Raw genomic sequence first — 17092 nt, 5'->3', positions numbered from 1 at the left:
GTAACTTCCTCACAGTTTATATATTCATTATATCATACACAAAAAGACCGATCGTCAATCACTCGATAAACGTTCTTTGGAATACGAAAGCTTATCGCGTTTGTAAAATACTTACGTATCAGGTGATTCAAACATGTCGAGATACCTAAGTTTTACACACACAAAGTCTGGCTGAATGTGTGTAGGTTTGCCATCTATACTTCTGCACCATCTTACTTTTTTCTTTATTTTGCTTTCTACTTGCTTTCATGAATCCAAAACAAGAAACAACAAACACATTTCACGGACACCGTCGTCATTTGTTGCGTTTTTTTGTACTGTGAAATGTTGATTACTACAATTATGCTAAAATAATAAAATCTAGAATGTGCTGCTAAAATGTCGTTTGTACATTAGAAACTCATGCCCAGGATGCTCTTTCAATCTTCTTTGACAGTAGCTTACTAGATAATGTAATGGAATTTATTAAATAGGATACCTGTTGTTATTAGATCTGGTGTTATTTTCTTTTATAAACAACGAGAATAATTATGTATGTTTATTATAAATAGTAACAAAAAAGCCGTTTGGTTATTACGGCCTCTATTGACGAATCCATAATGGCCCCGTGTAACCGGAATATTAGCGCGTTCTGACGTTGATGTCATGTAGCAACGTCATTATGGCGGGTGAAAGGGTGCTGAATCATTTTCAGATCGATTGTCAAATAATGATGGCACTTTTGATGAAAAAATCAATACAAATGATGCTTAGACCCCATAAATTTGTCGAAAAGATTATGTAAAATGAAAATAACAAGATGAGTATGAAGCAAAGGTATATAATAAAAAGGTCAAAAAACGGCTGGTTGTGCCTTCTACATAATGGCACACCTAGTTTCATAATGACCCTCGGGCTAAAGCCATCGGGCAATTATGACACTAGGTGTGCCATTATGGCAAGAAGGCACAACCAAGCCGTATATTAACTTCTTAATGAAAGACCTCCCGGCAAGGAAACGTCTTTTCGACGTTACGTTACTTCCGTCACATATTAAATTCTTATCTTGGATACACCCGGTTTTTTAAAGTGTAAATAAAAAATCGATATTATTGTGTTACATTTTAGTATTATGTGTACATGTAATTCACATAATATTATGCTGTTTAACTTACAATTTCTGAATTGCGTAATACTCTTTAGCACTATATTCTTTTAAATATTATTTTTCGGCATATAGCCTTTGATATCGTCATTTTCAAAACGTTCAGTATTATTTGCAAATATATTATATAAATCAAACAAATAAATACACGAATTTAGTATTTGTATGATGTTATGTAACATATAGTAATGGGACATATTTACAGTTATATCTGTAGTTATTTGCAGGTATACAGTGTATATCCCGTAATAAAAATCTGAAGACTTCTCTTATATAAATCTGTTGCATTTTTCATCTGCATAAATTAGTTCATGTTCTCAAAATGTTCTCTGAATTAGTATAAATCTTTGTTGTATGGAAATAGTCAGTCAATAAAATAGCTGTTGATTCTGTTTACCAAATTTCATGTTATCACTGTACAACATACAATGACTAGTTCTACAAATGTTTAGGTAAATACTTACCTGGTGGTTTCGAAGATCGTAAATTTCTATTCCCATCGTTATTTCACCCATTAGAATCACCAGAAGCAATTCCATTGTCACAACCAACTTCATGTCTGATATATCACTATTTACCGTTTCAACAGTAAGTATAATTTGTTTTCACCTTACTGTTTTCTAAGCCAAGTAAAGTCCTTTTATGTGTCCTTAATACGATACTAATGTTTTCAAAACATTTTGCCATACGTTTCTAACTCTAGACTTAACGTATGATTTAGCAGATTGCCTTCCGTTTAAACGTTTTGTTTATCTCCCTAAAACAATTAATGGGTCCCATAAAGAACAATCAAGTTTTGATAACCAATTCTGAATGAAATACCGAGAGTGGCATTCGTCCAATAATATAGGAATCAACCATTATCCTGCTGCGAAATCTGCCACTTTAGATGTATCTTACTCGGACTAAAGCTTCCGTTTTCCAATAGTACAAAAATATTCAGAAACGTTACCAATTTATTGCACTAAAATCTAAATCCAGTCTCATAGTACAGTTTCATAGGTTATTAAGATAGGTTTTTAGTAATGTCTTTCATTGTTTTATTAAGAAATTTAGACGCAGTTTATTGCAATTTATTTAAACACATCGGCAGTTCGAAAACCATATATATATATATATATTAGCAGAATCACTTCCAAAGGTGTTTCTAAATTTCAGTCGGCTATTGTTACCATTAAGAGAATCTGCTAGGTCTGCTGGCGTATTTATTACACTCTAGTCTTCTTTGCTGAATCTCAAACGCAACACACTGAAAATGAAAAACAAAAACTGTTATGTAGGAATATCGAGCAAATACAGATATATGATAATATCAAATAGCAATAATTTCCTTTGCTGAACTCGGGCCCGTTAATCTTGCCAATATATCATATTTCAATATGTAAGTAATTAAACTACAATTTTCACATACCGCTAATGAAGTTTGTACGTCAATATACTTATTTTTACAAGAAGTAATGGAAATAAAACATATGCAAGGAAGTGATGAATAAATGAATATGTTTGTCTGTATTTTAAGAGAAAATAATACAGTTACGACAATAATGTATACTCTGTCTGAACTATTTTTGTATATTGTCAAGCGCTTATGGCAAAACCACAGACGTATTTATTAATCGAACAACATCTATACCAGCAATCTACTTGTCCAGTACATGTTTTACTGTACTGTCCCGGTCGACTGAGTACTTAAAATGTTCCCAAAAAGTTGTCCCTCATTAAAAATGAATGTAATTTGTAAATAAATAAAAATAACAATTGCTGAAAACTATTTTTAACCTAGTTATGTGAAATGTCAGCACTGGGACATTATTGTATCAAAACGAAGATATTTATCAGTTCTTTGAAAATAGTGAAGTTTTTTTTAAACACATTCAACTCTCTAAAAAGTATGGCCCCATTATTCGGTCCTTTTCTGGAATTCAATGCGTATATCAGTAAACTGACGACTGAATTGTGGAGTAATATACATGTTAACATGCTGTTCAATTTTCGTGGAAAACAACTCCTTCTTTCTACGATTTGTTGTTTTGATTTTTGTTTTCAAAATGTCGGGCTAACCATCTACGCACGGCTTGATGGTTAATGGCTAAACCTTTCTGCTCGAGGTCAAATGACTGAGGACTGAGGACCCATAATTGTCACCAGCATGGTATTTAATAGGTGTTCTATTATATAATATCACAAGTATATCACATTGTTACATTTTTAAGTTTTTAATATACCTCAGCACACTTGTGCTGAAATGTAGATTAGTCCATAGCACAAAGTATTGGCGGGCGATTTTTATAGGTTTTAATGTAATAATACAATGTAATAATATGCTAAATATCCCAGCAGATAAACGTACACATTATAGACAATATTTAATATGTATGTAAGCCAAACAATAAAGTTATAGTAAAATGAATGTTCTTGCGGAACGTTAATTACACAATATTCGATTATTCATATTTCCAGATGACTACTCTGTCTCTATTTATATGTGAAATTGATTGCTAACTTCAGATTTTATACGAAAATGAATTGTCATTTCGTGTTACATTTGTTTTAGTTTATTCATCCGTAATTGTTTGTCATTTTGTTTGGAAAACATACACACATATATATTTACATATATTTCTTTAGCAGATATAAATCTATAACAATAGTACATCGATTTAAAAAGTCAGCATAATTATCATTGATAGATACGTAATACTAAATCATCATGCATGCATTTTGTACTACTTTTATCTTAACGCAGGCTGCTTGTTCATCAAGAACGGATAATATTACGAGATTTTTCGCATCGTTAAGTATGATTTGCAATATTTTAGATTTTATGTTTGAATCTTAATGGCAAACCCATCTGCGTTCCATTTGGATGATCTTACTTTTACTTTTCCGCCACCTGTCAATGTTAAATTGAATGCAGTCTTATCTATAATGAAGTGTAGTCGTAATATCATATGTTGTTCAGTAATTCAGCAAACAACTCATTACAATAACAAAATGTTGTGTATTTCATTAACTTATTGAAGCCGTAGTAATTTAAATTATGCCATTTACCTATATGCATTTTTACATAGCAATATTTACACTATTTTACCAGTTAATAATATTTGCTGCATTCTGTTGTCTGCGTACCTATTTGTTGTAAGAAAGGTCAATAAATACTGGCACCTTGAAGAACGGACACCGAATTCCTATTTTAAAAACAAATTTAATAATACTTTTTATTGCAGTTAACTAGACAAGATTGATTCTGCCTTCGTGACCAGTATGCATCGTGATCAAGCCTGCACATCCTGCACTGTTTATGCACCCGTTTTAACAGTTAATCATGGTACAGTCCAAATTGAAAGATGGACAAGTACATTATAGAAACTTAGCAGGGTAATTGTTAATATTGATTATGCGGATGATGCAATTTGTTCCCGTGTGAAAGTGCAAGATAGTTATACATTGTTAATAGTTTGATTCAGAAGTGACAAAAATATAAAGATTGGGTTATTTAATGAATTAATATAACAGGAACATATATAAATTAAGGATGGGATTGAATAATAAATCTACAATCACTGGGAACAACTACACTGGAACTGCCTACTTCGTGCCTTTTATAACCCAGTAAAACAATTGTCATTTGTATCAGATTATTTTCAAACACGTAGTATCACTGTTATCGTATAGTTCCATCATGTATCAGTAGATATAATTATATAATTGTTCCACTATTGATATTCCCTTGCATACTGTGTGGTGCTCAGTCGGAGCCTGTTTTATATGAAATAGAAAATCATGTGACACATTTTAATCGAATGATATACAACGAGTGACATCCATATATTATAGGCAATCAGTATTAAAGGAAACAAATATTGTTCTATTGTGTATCCGTATACTCGCTATTACAGAAGATTCTTATGAGAATGTACGTAGCAACAGTTATAATAGCAATGTTGTAATTTTAAGCAATTATTAACATTGTTAAGTTTAACATTATTAAATACTTCTGTAAGACACAATGATGACCAATCTATAAGAATATTAGTCCTGCTAGAGGAATTTGTGTCAATCAATTAAACTGACTCATTTTGCATTTTGACATTTCGTAAATATAACTTCTGATTCCTGTGCTATTTGCAGAAAACTGTAACTTTTCTAATATAGAATTAACAGGATCTCCACGTACTGTCCGCTTAGCTCTATAGGGTGGGCGCAACTCTATGGGTCACAGGGTCCTGATTTCAATCCCTGTGAGAAACGATTGTCCTCAGTGACTATTTAATAGAAGGCATTATGTCTGATATAACTTGACTTCCACTTCTAATTCATTTGGACATGTTGGCAGTTACTTGCACAGAATAGGTTGGTACTGTTTCAGAATCCAGGAACATTGTTAAGGTCAAATACCGATAGTTATATAACTGAAATACTGATGACACCTGTGAAAATTTTTAACGCTTTATGTAACACAAAAGAAACCACAGTAAAGACAGTATTTAATAAATAATGATAAATGTATACTACAAGTTGCTAGAATGAAATATTTGCCATACCCGGTTGTTGCAGTATTACTTGTCAATAAAATATATGTAATTTATTTCGTCAAGTGATGGACATTGATATGCTTGTAAATAAACAGAAAATCAAAAGCGGTTGTGTTTTCCGAAATAAACTACAAAAATACACTCCAGATTACAAATCAATTATAACTGAAGCACGGCAGATACAAGTTATTGCATTTTCGAATAACTTTAAAGCAAAAGTACCCATTTAGATTTGACAAGTAATCGATACCATTAACTAAATCGGAAGTATGTTACCTGTGAACAACGCTATCGTCATTTCATGAATTCTGAAATTACTTAGATGTAAACGGAAACAATTGATTCTTACACAAAACAACCTCTCGGTTTTTGTTTTAAAGCCATATCCAGTTTGTTCCATTTTGCTCTCTTTTCGTGGTCCGATTAAAACAGGATTATACTGCTAACAATATAAGATACTGAAATATTTTGTAAACAGACAGACATTCTATTTGCATATAAATAATACTTGCGTTTCGATTGGAAATGTGTGAAGGTTAAAGTTAACAGAAAGATTTATTCACATCTTTGCAGAATTGTCTGAAACGGACATTTGTTTACATTTGAACGTGATCAATTCGTTTTCTTTGTAAATCAGACATCTTTAGCGTTGGAGCATTTTCGATGTAATCAGACTTTTTTATTTTCTGGATAATATTTAGGGTTTTTTTAAAAAAAAACTGAATATACACAATGTATATCGCCGGGTGTCATGTGTTCTGTATTCGTCTTCAAGCGAAAGAAAATTTATATTACGCTAATTGTACTCCTACCGACTTATGTACCGTTATAACTACAGTATATATTTTGTACATGCACTTGATAGAGGTCGTGTAAAGAAACTAAGAGAAATTAAAAACAACGTAATGAAAATGAGTTCCAGTCTGTACATATTAATTTTATAAAACACTAATCATGTAGCCTGTAACATAGCTACACAATGTAATACTTTTCAATTTTTACATGTTAAGAATCGAAATCTTCCATGGCATTTTATCATACTATTACTTGTTTGCAATCTGACATAAATAAAAGAACTACCACAGAAACAGAAAGTATTTCTTTTCTAATTTTAATTTATAAGTACGTAAATGTTTATATGCCAATCTTACACAGTTATAATGCACTGATTTCCTAAGAAATCATAATTGTGTTGAAACTTTTATAATTAGTAACACACTATTTGTCAGGTTTAACGTTACTTTTTCTGTTTTACAAATATCTTCAACAGAGTTTAAGGAAAATATTTGTAAACTGATTTTTGTATAATTAGCACTCCTGCAATCTCTGTATTTGTTAATCAATATCGTGATTATCCTGGTTCCCGGGGCATTTCAAATGTCTGACGGAAAATAACAACTTTATCAGATGATGCTGAAGCGAAATTGTACTATACCATTCTACAGAAAAGAACGCATTCCTAGTTTTGGACATCTCAAAACACTTAAGGTATGATCAACGGAACAAATGCTTCTTTACAAAGCTGTAGCAAAATGTAAGCGCACAGGCTTCTTGATATTCTATTAAAAAACAGATATGTGCATGCTAAAGTTTGAACAAATATTGTGTATGACAGCACTCCATGATCAAACTTCAAAACATCAAAAACAAAGATATGTCCTTCCTTTCTTTTTTTCTTTCTTGACATTAATTTACTTAGATAAGAAACAACACATATAATGTCTATCAATTTTACGGACAGTCCTCATTACAATGACATTTGACCCTGAACTTTTTAGATTTTGGTCGTTAATCAAAGATAACAGAATGTCACAGATTTCATTGCTTTACACAAATTCCTCGCCTACTTTTGGAGAAAAAAACTTGGCAAATAACAATGGATTGTCAATTCTTTCTACATGAAGTAATTCTTAGTTTCGCTAGCGATTTTGGGTGGTTTGCACGAAGTACCAATTTAGTTTATACATACAAAATCTTAGTTCCTGGCTTCTATTCAAGATATCGTTAAATAGAGTAAAACATCATACAGTCGTATCCATTCAGTTATTTTTACTTTATTTATTATCTTTACCTTCAGAAAAAATAGATAAAGCTATAATTTAATGTTCTTTTTGATATTTTGGAGTCCAATTTCGAAAGAAATTTTCCAACGACGCCGTTTGTTCATGTTTCTTTAAATAATGACGTCGTATTGCGCGTGCAACCTTGCAGAAAGAGCAGTTCTTAAAATTATTACATAAATGTTGTTTATACGAAAATAGCATATAAAATGTTTTAAACTAGTGAACGTATATATTCAACTTTAAAGGAGATTTGTGTCAATTGTTTGAAATCGTTACCAGTGTTTTGGATTTCAATTGTGTACAATGTCACATTGTTATGAATAAAAAATTATGACGTCAGTGCAGGAATTCGAGACAATACTTGTTTATTATAATTTAAGTGATTTTATTTAGACCAATGCAAAGGACTATAGATAAAGATGTAATCATAACACAAATTATGCATTTTAAACTGTTTCAGAATTGCAGCATATACGACAATAGCATAAACGCCGGCTTGTGTTACAGTTACATTATCACGAGTCTTTGCAGTTAATTGTGTGCATTTATCCCCATGTAAGAAAATAGTTTGTGTAAATGACGACAATTTATTTACGAATGTGCATATCTGTACGACAAAATGTTCATTTATCAAGAATGATAGAAGAAAAAACACTGAATAGTTACTGTTCGATCAAACTACAGAGTATGTATAATGATACCATAACATTTAATACCACGCTTACCTAACAGTGAACATTTAACAAATGATAATTAACAAATCCAGAATAAATTAAGATCCAAGCTATTGACAGACTATTTTGAATGTTAACACAGTAACTATGCATTAAAATGTGACACATTCGCCGTTTTATCTTTGGATCATTATCGGCCTACTCATATTGAATCCGTTTCATGGAAAGTAAATTGAAGTTTACATGTTATATTGCAATATATGATAAATTCTTTTAAAGGCTTTATCCTCGTATTCGTATCATTTCAAGCTAAAAGTGAAACAAAACTTATGTGTAAAGGAAACTATGAATAATTACGTATAATGTAAAGGCGAAAGTGTTGCAAATTTATTTCTGATAGTTTGTTCTTGTTAGGCTATACCACTTATGAATTCAACGTGTTTGGAAACAAGATTTTTTAAGTTGAAATTTCACTGTATCTGTCATGATTTAGGCTGGAATTTAATTACATCTTGGCCAGAACCGTCAAAGAAATTTCAAAATGTGCATGGTTCTTTAGGCTACACAAGGAAGTTCCTCTTTTTGCAGCTAACTAAAAGGAGAACTTTCAAAAGGTTTCAATACCATGCAATATTCCATTGAATGGTGTATAAGAAATTTTGAAGAAAAAGAAACAGACAGTTGAATGAAATACAAAAAGTATAAGAAGCATAAAAAGCTACCAAGACAACTAAAAGCAGACTCAACGATTGTTCATATGAAGTGTTGAACAAGGAACAAATCTATATGAAACTTGAAATAAAGTGATGTAGAGTGTTATGCGTCAGACTTTTCTAATTCTAATAATTATTATACGACGGTGAAGTCTCACGTTTGCACAAAACTGTCCATTTTGGCAGGAACTTCTATTGAGGTCCTAATTTCTAACTACCTTCTCCTTTTAAGATGTTTATAGTGCCTCCAGATGTTGATGTTTAATGTTATGAAACCATGATGGTGGTTAAGCGAAATGACAAAATCCAGATGTAAGCGTAAAATAATAAGACATCAAGGTCGGAACAAACGCATAAAGGAACACAGGAGTACAAATTTTAAACAGTAAGTGGAAAAAACCAGTTGTGCAAAGTCATGATTCGAGCGCTGTTCAGCTTCATTACGGTACAAAACAACACGGATATAGTCAACAAGAAAAGTAACACTGGAAGAACGCATTTCCACTCAACCGCCATCCCTTGTTATAGTATCTGGGTGATGTGTATATGATATACATTTACACAACAAAATGCAGTTTAAAAGTAAAACATAAAGACAACGAGGACGAAATCAATAGATTGACAGGTTAATTGCAAACAAGGAATATCTTTAAAAAGAAATTCGGTGTTGGTTGGGATTAAATGTATTGAAAATGGTGGTTTGCAGTAGATGAAGAAGTATAATAATAAAGTTATTCTATCATACTGTGCATACTTTTTCGCGATGTAGTCTTTAACAATATGAAGTTTAAATAAAATCATTATAAATGTCAGTCTCCTGCGTGTTGTTTACATGGAGCTTTACAAAAGAGTTACATTATTCCTGTGCAATATTAAATTAATACTGCATTTCTGACACTTTTCGGTAGATTTACCAGCAAATAGACGGCATGTTACGATTAAAAGCCATAAAATACACTTGCATTTATTAGTTTTGGTTTAATCAAGTGGTGGAAATCAATCCGCATGTACATGTTTAGGGAGATAGCCGAGCTCAGAACTTTCAACTACACTATACATAAATAGTTACTTAAATTTGAAATTCCAAGACTCGTGTACCCAAAATCAATCATTCAATCATCATTCAGGTATAAATCAAATACTACGTGTATAAATACCTCCTGTTTACAGTAATATTTTGTGCTTCTCCGATAAACGTCATTAGAGACAGTATCTACTGTATCTATGTATTACTCTTTTAAAATGTATCGGGACTTTAAAATTATAATATATTGATTTCAGCCAATTAAACGTAGGCATGTATTCATTTCTGTCCAGTTCCGCTGTTTTTATTTGATGAAGAATTTTAAATTGACGTGAATTGGTTTTTGAAGTTGGTCAAAAGTTGGCTTAGAAAGCTACGCCGAAAAACGCGATTGGGGAATTTTAATTGGATAATATACCTAATCGTCAGATTATAGTGTAATGACGGTATTCATGTTACGTGTATACAAGTTTTTCCATAACTCAGTGACACCATATTGCCATATAATATAACAGAATAAATTGCATAATGAAAACTTAATTTATTATTCAAACAAATAATAACTGTCATTTACTTCTCCACGAAGAAGTCGAGTAATTTATGCACTATCTCTGGTCATCAATACCGAGTGACAGGTCTTTAGAGTCTGGTCTTCAGTACAGTTATATCTCTGTCATAGCACTGGACCTGTATTCAACCATGTTTCAAGTCTGCAACTTAGACTTGACTTGAAAACTGCAAATATTCATGTTCCCATAATTTTGTTTATTGTAGATTTGGAGTGATGAATTAAATCAGAGCTATTGCAAGTTCACGCTAAGTGTCGTTGCTATAATTCCAGTTCAACAACGGCGGAGCAAGAAAAAAGTATAATTTTTAAGTCAATTTTTCAGGCTTTAAACGTTGATTAATACTGGTTCAGAATTGGAGAATCTTCCGGAATGAATACAGATACATGTATATATAACAGTAGGTGTGTCAGAAAATAATATTGGCTTTTAAAAGTATCATGTAGGAAGTGACAGCTTGAGCGGGTAAATTGATATATTGTCGCAATGTTAGCTATCTTGAGTTGCGGCAGGTAAAGGCTGTGATAACTTTTATTGAGGGGAAATATTATTATTATTATTATACCAGATTTGTTGAGCGCCCTTTTCATATGTAATATACGTTCAAAGGCGCTTTACAATTAAACATGTGACACATCGCAGATATGTACGAAAATAACAAAACGTGACATATGCAATCACAAAACTGAAACTGAACAATTTGATTAAACGCCTTTTTTATAAATGATATTTTCAATGGCGTTGTACATAATAATAAAAAATAACAACAATATCATAAATGAACAATGATAATATTTACAGCCTTATTATAACAAACAGCCATGACCGCACCCCCCACCCCTGAGGTCGTTTTACCCCTATTGACAATACCAGTGCTTTAAACATCTGGTACGCCCAGACGGGCTGCATATAGTGGTTCAACCTCCCGGTAAATGGTGCCATCATGTACTGTTTTAGAAAGAAATAACACACATTTCAAGTGAAACTCAAGTCTTGCGAAAAACACACACATAGAACGTCATAACCCTTAAAATGTGACATGATGAAATAAAAGATGGATTGTCAATTTAGTTAATTACATGATGAATTGTACAGTTAAGAGACCTTCGTCAGCGACGAATGACTTGCTGTAGTTCTGTATTACAAAAATAACAATGACATATTTATTATGAGTAGAAACAGTCACAGTTGGTATCTATGTGTTGTAGAAAATTTTGAAAAGGTGTGTTTTGAGAGCTCTTTTGAATGAATTAAGTGATGAATCTTTTCTGAGATTGTCAGGGAGAGAGTTCCATAGTTTTGCGGCGGCAACCCTGAAACTTCTATCCCCGTAGGTAACCAGTCGACTTTTTTGTGGCACAAGGGTTGTTGCTGCATTTGTTGACCTCAGATTTCTAGTTGGCACGTACACCTCCAGTAAGTCTCTCATATACACAGGCGAATGTCCATGCAAGGCCTTGAATGTTTGAATGAGAATTTTGTATTTGATTCTATCTTGTATTTGAAGCCAGTGAAGATCTTTAAGGATTGGTGTTATATGTTCAAAACGGGTTGTTTTCGTAATAAGACGTGCAGCTGTGTTTTGGACATTTTGCAGTTTGCTCGTTGTTGATTTTGGCACGCCGTACAAAAGAGCATTGCAGTAATCTAATCGTGAGGTCACAAGCGAGTTTATCAGGGTTTTTGTGGCTTCAGTTGTCAATATGGTCGAATATGACCAACGTGTCGTATTTGACCGTAGCATGTTCGAGTCACAGAATTAACATGATGGTCCATGTGCATGTTCGAATCAAGCGTAGCACCAAGGTTTCGAACAGTTTTTGATGGTCTTATGCTCGATTCGCCAACTTTCAGTTCTAGATTTTCAACATGTTTGGAGTGTTTTTGACCCGAAAAAAGAATTACTTCAGTTTTGTCTGCATTCAATTTTAACATGTTTGAATTCATCCATGAGATGATTTCTTTCAGGCATTGTTCAACTCGTGTGATTGTGGCTGCCTTTGATGCTTGGTCAACTGGTTTAAACGATATATAGAGTTGGGAGTCATCAGCATAAAAGTGGTGGTTTAGACCGTGGTTTCTACAGATGGACCCGACTGGCTTTGTGTACATCGTGTAGAATTTTGGGCCTAGAACAGATCCTTGAGGAACACTGAATTTCATAAGGACTGGTTCAGAGAGTTTGCCATCGATGCATACTGTTTGGTAGCGGTCTGTTAGATATGATGACACCCATTGAAGGGATTTATCGGCAAATCCAAAATTAAATTTGAGTCTGTGAAGAAGGGTGTTATGGTCAATGGTGTCGAATGCAGCCGACAGGTCCAACATCACAAGTACTGTGACGTCACCTTTGTCCTATTATTGAAATATAGAAGGCATTAATGCAAAAGTCACAAGTCTTTACATGTACGAATATTAGATTAGATTGCTAGTGCATTCAGATTAAATACACTTTATAATCGCTAAATGTTTAGAATGAATCATTTATAATAAAAACGTTTTGTCTGAGAATGATTAATCCTCATTACGGTTTTCAGGCATGATGGTAATAATTCGTCGGATTTGCCTCCGTGTCCGCTCGAGTGTAGTCCATATTAATATATTGTGCTATTTTCCCAACTAGTAAAGGCCTATCACCTTTTGTGACGTTTGGCTGTAAATAGGAACGTCTCTTGAGGATTTTAAGAAACTATATATGCTTCTAGTTTCGTTTCGTAATTGCAGGGTAAAATGAACGTGTAACAGAAGTAGGTATATCCTGATGTATACCTACGCTACGCAGAACTCCGAAACAAAACCACAACGCAGTGCCTCTTATGTATGTGTAATGGATAGGCATACATGAATACACATACAAGCGTAGACAAAGTAGGACAAATAGAAAACAACGACATAAAGGAATGCAATGGAGCACCGCCTTAGAACGAACACAGTCTACCCTGGAAATAATAAAAAAGATGTTAAATAATACTGATGTTGTTTTGTAGAAAAAGTAGCCACTCAAAACTTCAAGATAAGTGACACATTTATATATGCATGTATGTCTTTTGAAGCTCATTTTTGACAGCTATATTTTATGTTTCTTTTGAGGATTTTTGTATTACAAATATATTCTTCCCTATGTTTATGTTCACTTGCTTGATACATGACGGACATATATTGCATTCCATACGACATATTGAACGTTCCTGGAATAAACTGTCAGTAGAAGATTTCTCAAGAAGTCATTATAGTCTACTTAATCAAACTATAAGATCAATAAAGATACATTTAATGGCTTATATTCTCATAATTATATACCATTATAATTTTAGTAGAAAATCTTATTGGTCACATCTTACTTAAGTTATTTTATCCAATGGTCCATATACAAAAAATGTTATTGTTAATTTCGCATACAGATGTTGTCGGCTCTTTGCATACATATCAATATTAACAGAGTAATGCACATCAGAAATAAGCATCCGCAACACATCAACACAACAAATCGCAGAATTGAAGGCTGATTTGATAGCAATAGTTTCCATATGCATTTAGTGGATGTTAACAAACAGAACGCGCTAAATTAAACCATAACGTTAACCAGTTTAAGGTGGTTCTGCACGTCCGGATCGAAATTTGTTCTACAATGTAGAATTCTATTAAACTCTGATTTTTCAAAACTTCAGAATATACTTAGAAAACTCTGCAAATAAAAAGATAGGTTCTTGCTAGACTGATTAGAAAAATTCGGACCTTATGCAATTTTTCAAAATGGGAGTCTATAGGAAAATCATAACTGTCATAACATTATCGCGAATAGAATTTTTTCTACAATACAGATTTTGATGAAACTTCGCACAGTTGTTAATAAACATACGGCCTTTAATGTGGTGAAATAAAATATATAGGTCCATGTCCTTTTTTAACCACGATCACAGTGAACCGCACAATTCACGCTAATTTTAAATCATAATTTTGAATAATTTAACGTTTCAGATGTTTGATACAACCTTTTTTTCAGAATTTAACAACAGTATGATTTTCAATGGGGTCCAGTGATAAGGTTCATATTACATCTGTCATAAATAGACTAGCAGTGCTTATAAAATGTTAGCATTGTATATTTCCGCCTCCATCGTCGAATGATACTAAATGTCGGTGTATGTCGCTCAGACGTCTTGCCGCGTTTGCAAGCAATTTCCGGAAAACTATAGTTGCTGTAAACAAGATAAGACATATTTTGCAAAGACTATGAAATAAAATGATAGTTTTTACAATGCAATGTACACAATAGGTGGAATTCGACAGGAAAACTTTACATTTTAATTTAACTGCTCTTGTAGTCAGTTCAATATTCTTTTTTAAAGGATGCTTGAAACGTCCTTCACGAGCATACATTCATGTTTATGCACACCAGTCCCGCTTAAAGTGCTAGGATACTTAAGGGGTGTTGTACATTTATATCCTCCCAGGAACATGTTCAGCTACAATGTTTAGATGGTTGCATCATGTACTTCCCGGTGATTTTCTTATAGATGCTACCAACTTTTAAGATAAAACACACGTCACGAACCATCAACAAACAAAAATATGGAAACTAAAAGCAACGATCAATTGTCAGCAATCTAGACAACGTATACATGTATGTTAAACGATGACAAGGCCTAGCTTCTTTTAGATGTAGTAAAGAGTTGTTTAAAGTACCAAACTGATTTACTGATCAAAATATTTCTTTTTAAGTGATTTAAGACTTTTATCCTCTCTGCGAAACAATCACACTCTGGTATTTCTGTGTTTCTATACTTTTATATCCAATTAAATTGATGGCATAACCATATTCCGTCATTTTTTAAATTTGAATGGTGCGGATTTCAGAATTACTTTATTTAAGGCTATACAAAATATCTATAATCGCTCCAATAATTGGCAAAGTAATGTTCTATTTAAATTTAAATTTAAATGTATTGGGCTTCACTTCCCACTAAATCATCTTATGTGTCTTATATGTTCTAGCAGCAGTCGCCGTCTTGAAGCAAAAAAACTGCCGCTGGAGGTGTTTGAAAGTTAATGTGTGTAATAAAATTTCTGGCAGTTGCTTTACTTTCTTCGTTTTTGTTGGGTCAAACTTCGCATCGACAACATATTATCTCATATGGCGACTATCCAGCTTTTGATGGTGGGGGAAGACCCCAGTTGCTCATCTGTGCATTATTTATTCAAGGGCGGGCACCTAGGTAGAACCAACGAACTTCCGTAAGCGAGCTGGATGGCTTCCTCACATGAAGAATTCAACACCCTGTGTGAAGCTTGAACCCACATTGTTGAGGGGAACGTGAGTCCATGTCAGCGACCTTAACCACTCGGCCATGTCAATGCTGGTCTTCTTTCAGAGAGTATGGTATCGGTAGTGATGATAAAATGATTAGAGGAAAACGGTCAAATTGTTGTTTTTAATGTTGATATCGTAAGTTTTGTTTAAAACCTCTACTTCCAAAACAGAAAAGAAAATATTTTCAAGGTGACCACACATTGTACGTCGACTTTTTACCACACTTACCACAAACGTCTTTGTCAGTCACATTACATTTCTTGTGAAGTTGCAGTTCCTTAGTACAATAATTCTCAACTTGATCGGTAATATAGAGACTTGTATCATTCTTATATTGGTTATATGTGTAGTTGATGATAAGATGCAAGGGTATCCTTTACAAATTCCTAATATTTACTTTCAAGGAGAGGACAACTAGCAAAGCTTTCTATCCAATTCCTTAACTACTATTTTATAAATGTCTTATGAATTTCTGAAAAACTATTTGCGTCTATATTGAACCAGATATTGATATCCGTGACAGCGTATGCATCGGATGAGTTCAAAAATAAACCGGAAGTCAATAAAATCGTTAAAGTATTCGTAATGTTTAGTTTTGTTACGAGAGTATTTCTAATAGTCATACGGGTCTAAACAATTAAAAAAAATAACTATTGGTGAGCTCAGTTATATAAACTTTTTTATCAAGAAAACAAACTTCAAAGAGCGGAATATTTGTTTTCTGCAAGAATATGGAAAAGTTCTTTGATGCGTGCTGTCTTCGTTAAAATTCCCCCTGAAAAAGCAATTTGTAGCATTTGCGTGGAAATCTTATCCGATTTCGATGTAATGGCAAGTTGTGATCATTCAAATGTGTAAATTTATCCATTATCTAAAAGGATCCTTTATACAATTGATAACTTTGTTTCAGAGATTGTGTTCTGGTGCCTTACAAGGACATAACGAAGGTTGTTTCCGAACAAAACGACAAAGATTAAGTATTGTAATTACATCATGCAAATTTAATTTGAAAGTTTAAATGGTCACCGATTATGTAGCAACAGGAACTAATATTTC

At 33.0% G+C, this 17092-nt stretch overlaps 1 protein-coding gene across 2 annotated transcripts in view; it reads right to left on the bottom strand.

Annotated features, from left to right (window-relative positions):
- LOC123532271 (secretin receptor-like) overlaps positions 1 to 17092 on the bottom strand; it is a 388099-nt gene that overhangs the window by 267035 nt on the left and 103972 nt on the right. For both annotated transcript variants that reach the window (XM_053518737.1, XM_053518735.1), the window contains exon 2: positions 1609 to 2393. In XM_053518737.1, the coding sequence (XP_053374712.1) occupies positions 1609 to 1701 (93 nt within the window). In that variant the 5' untranslated portion in view covers positions 1702 to 2393. The remainder of the gene's footprint in view (positions 1 to 1608; positions 2394 to 17092) is intronic.

The sequence above is a fragment of the Mercenaria mercenaria genome, chromosome 11 (genome assembly GCF_021730395.1).
Source record: "Mercenaria mercenaria strain notata chromosome 11, MADL_Memer_1, whole genome shotgun sequence".
NCBI classification, from domain to species: Eukaryota; Metazoa; Mollusca; class Bivalvia; order Venerida; family Veneridae; genus Mercenaria; species Mercenaria mercenaria.
Note: the sequence above shows the minus strand (reverse complement) of the source record. Positions and strands in the feature narration are given on the sequence as shown.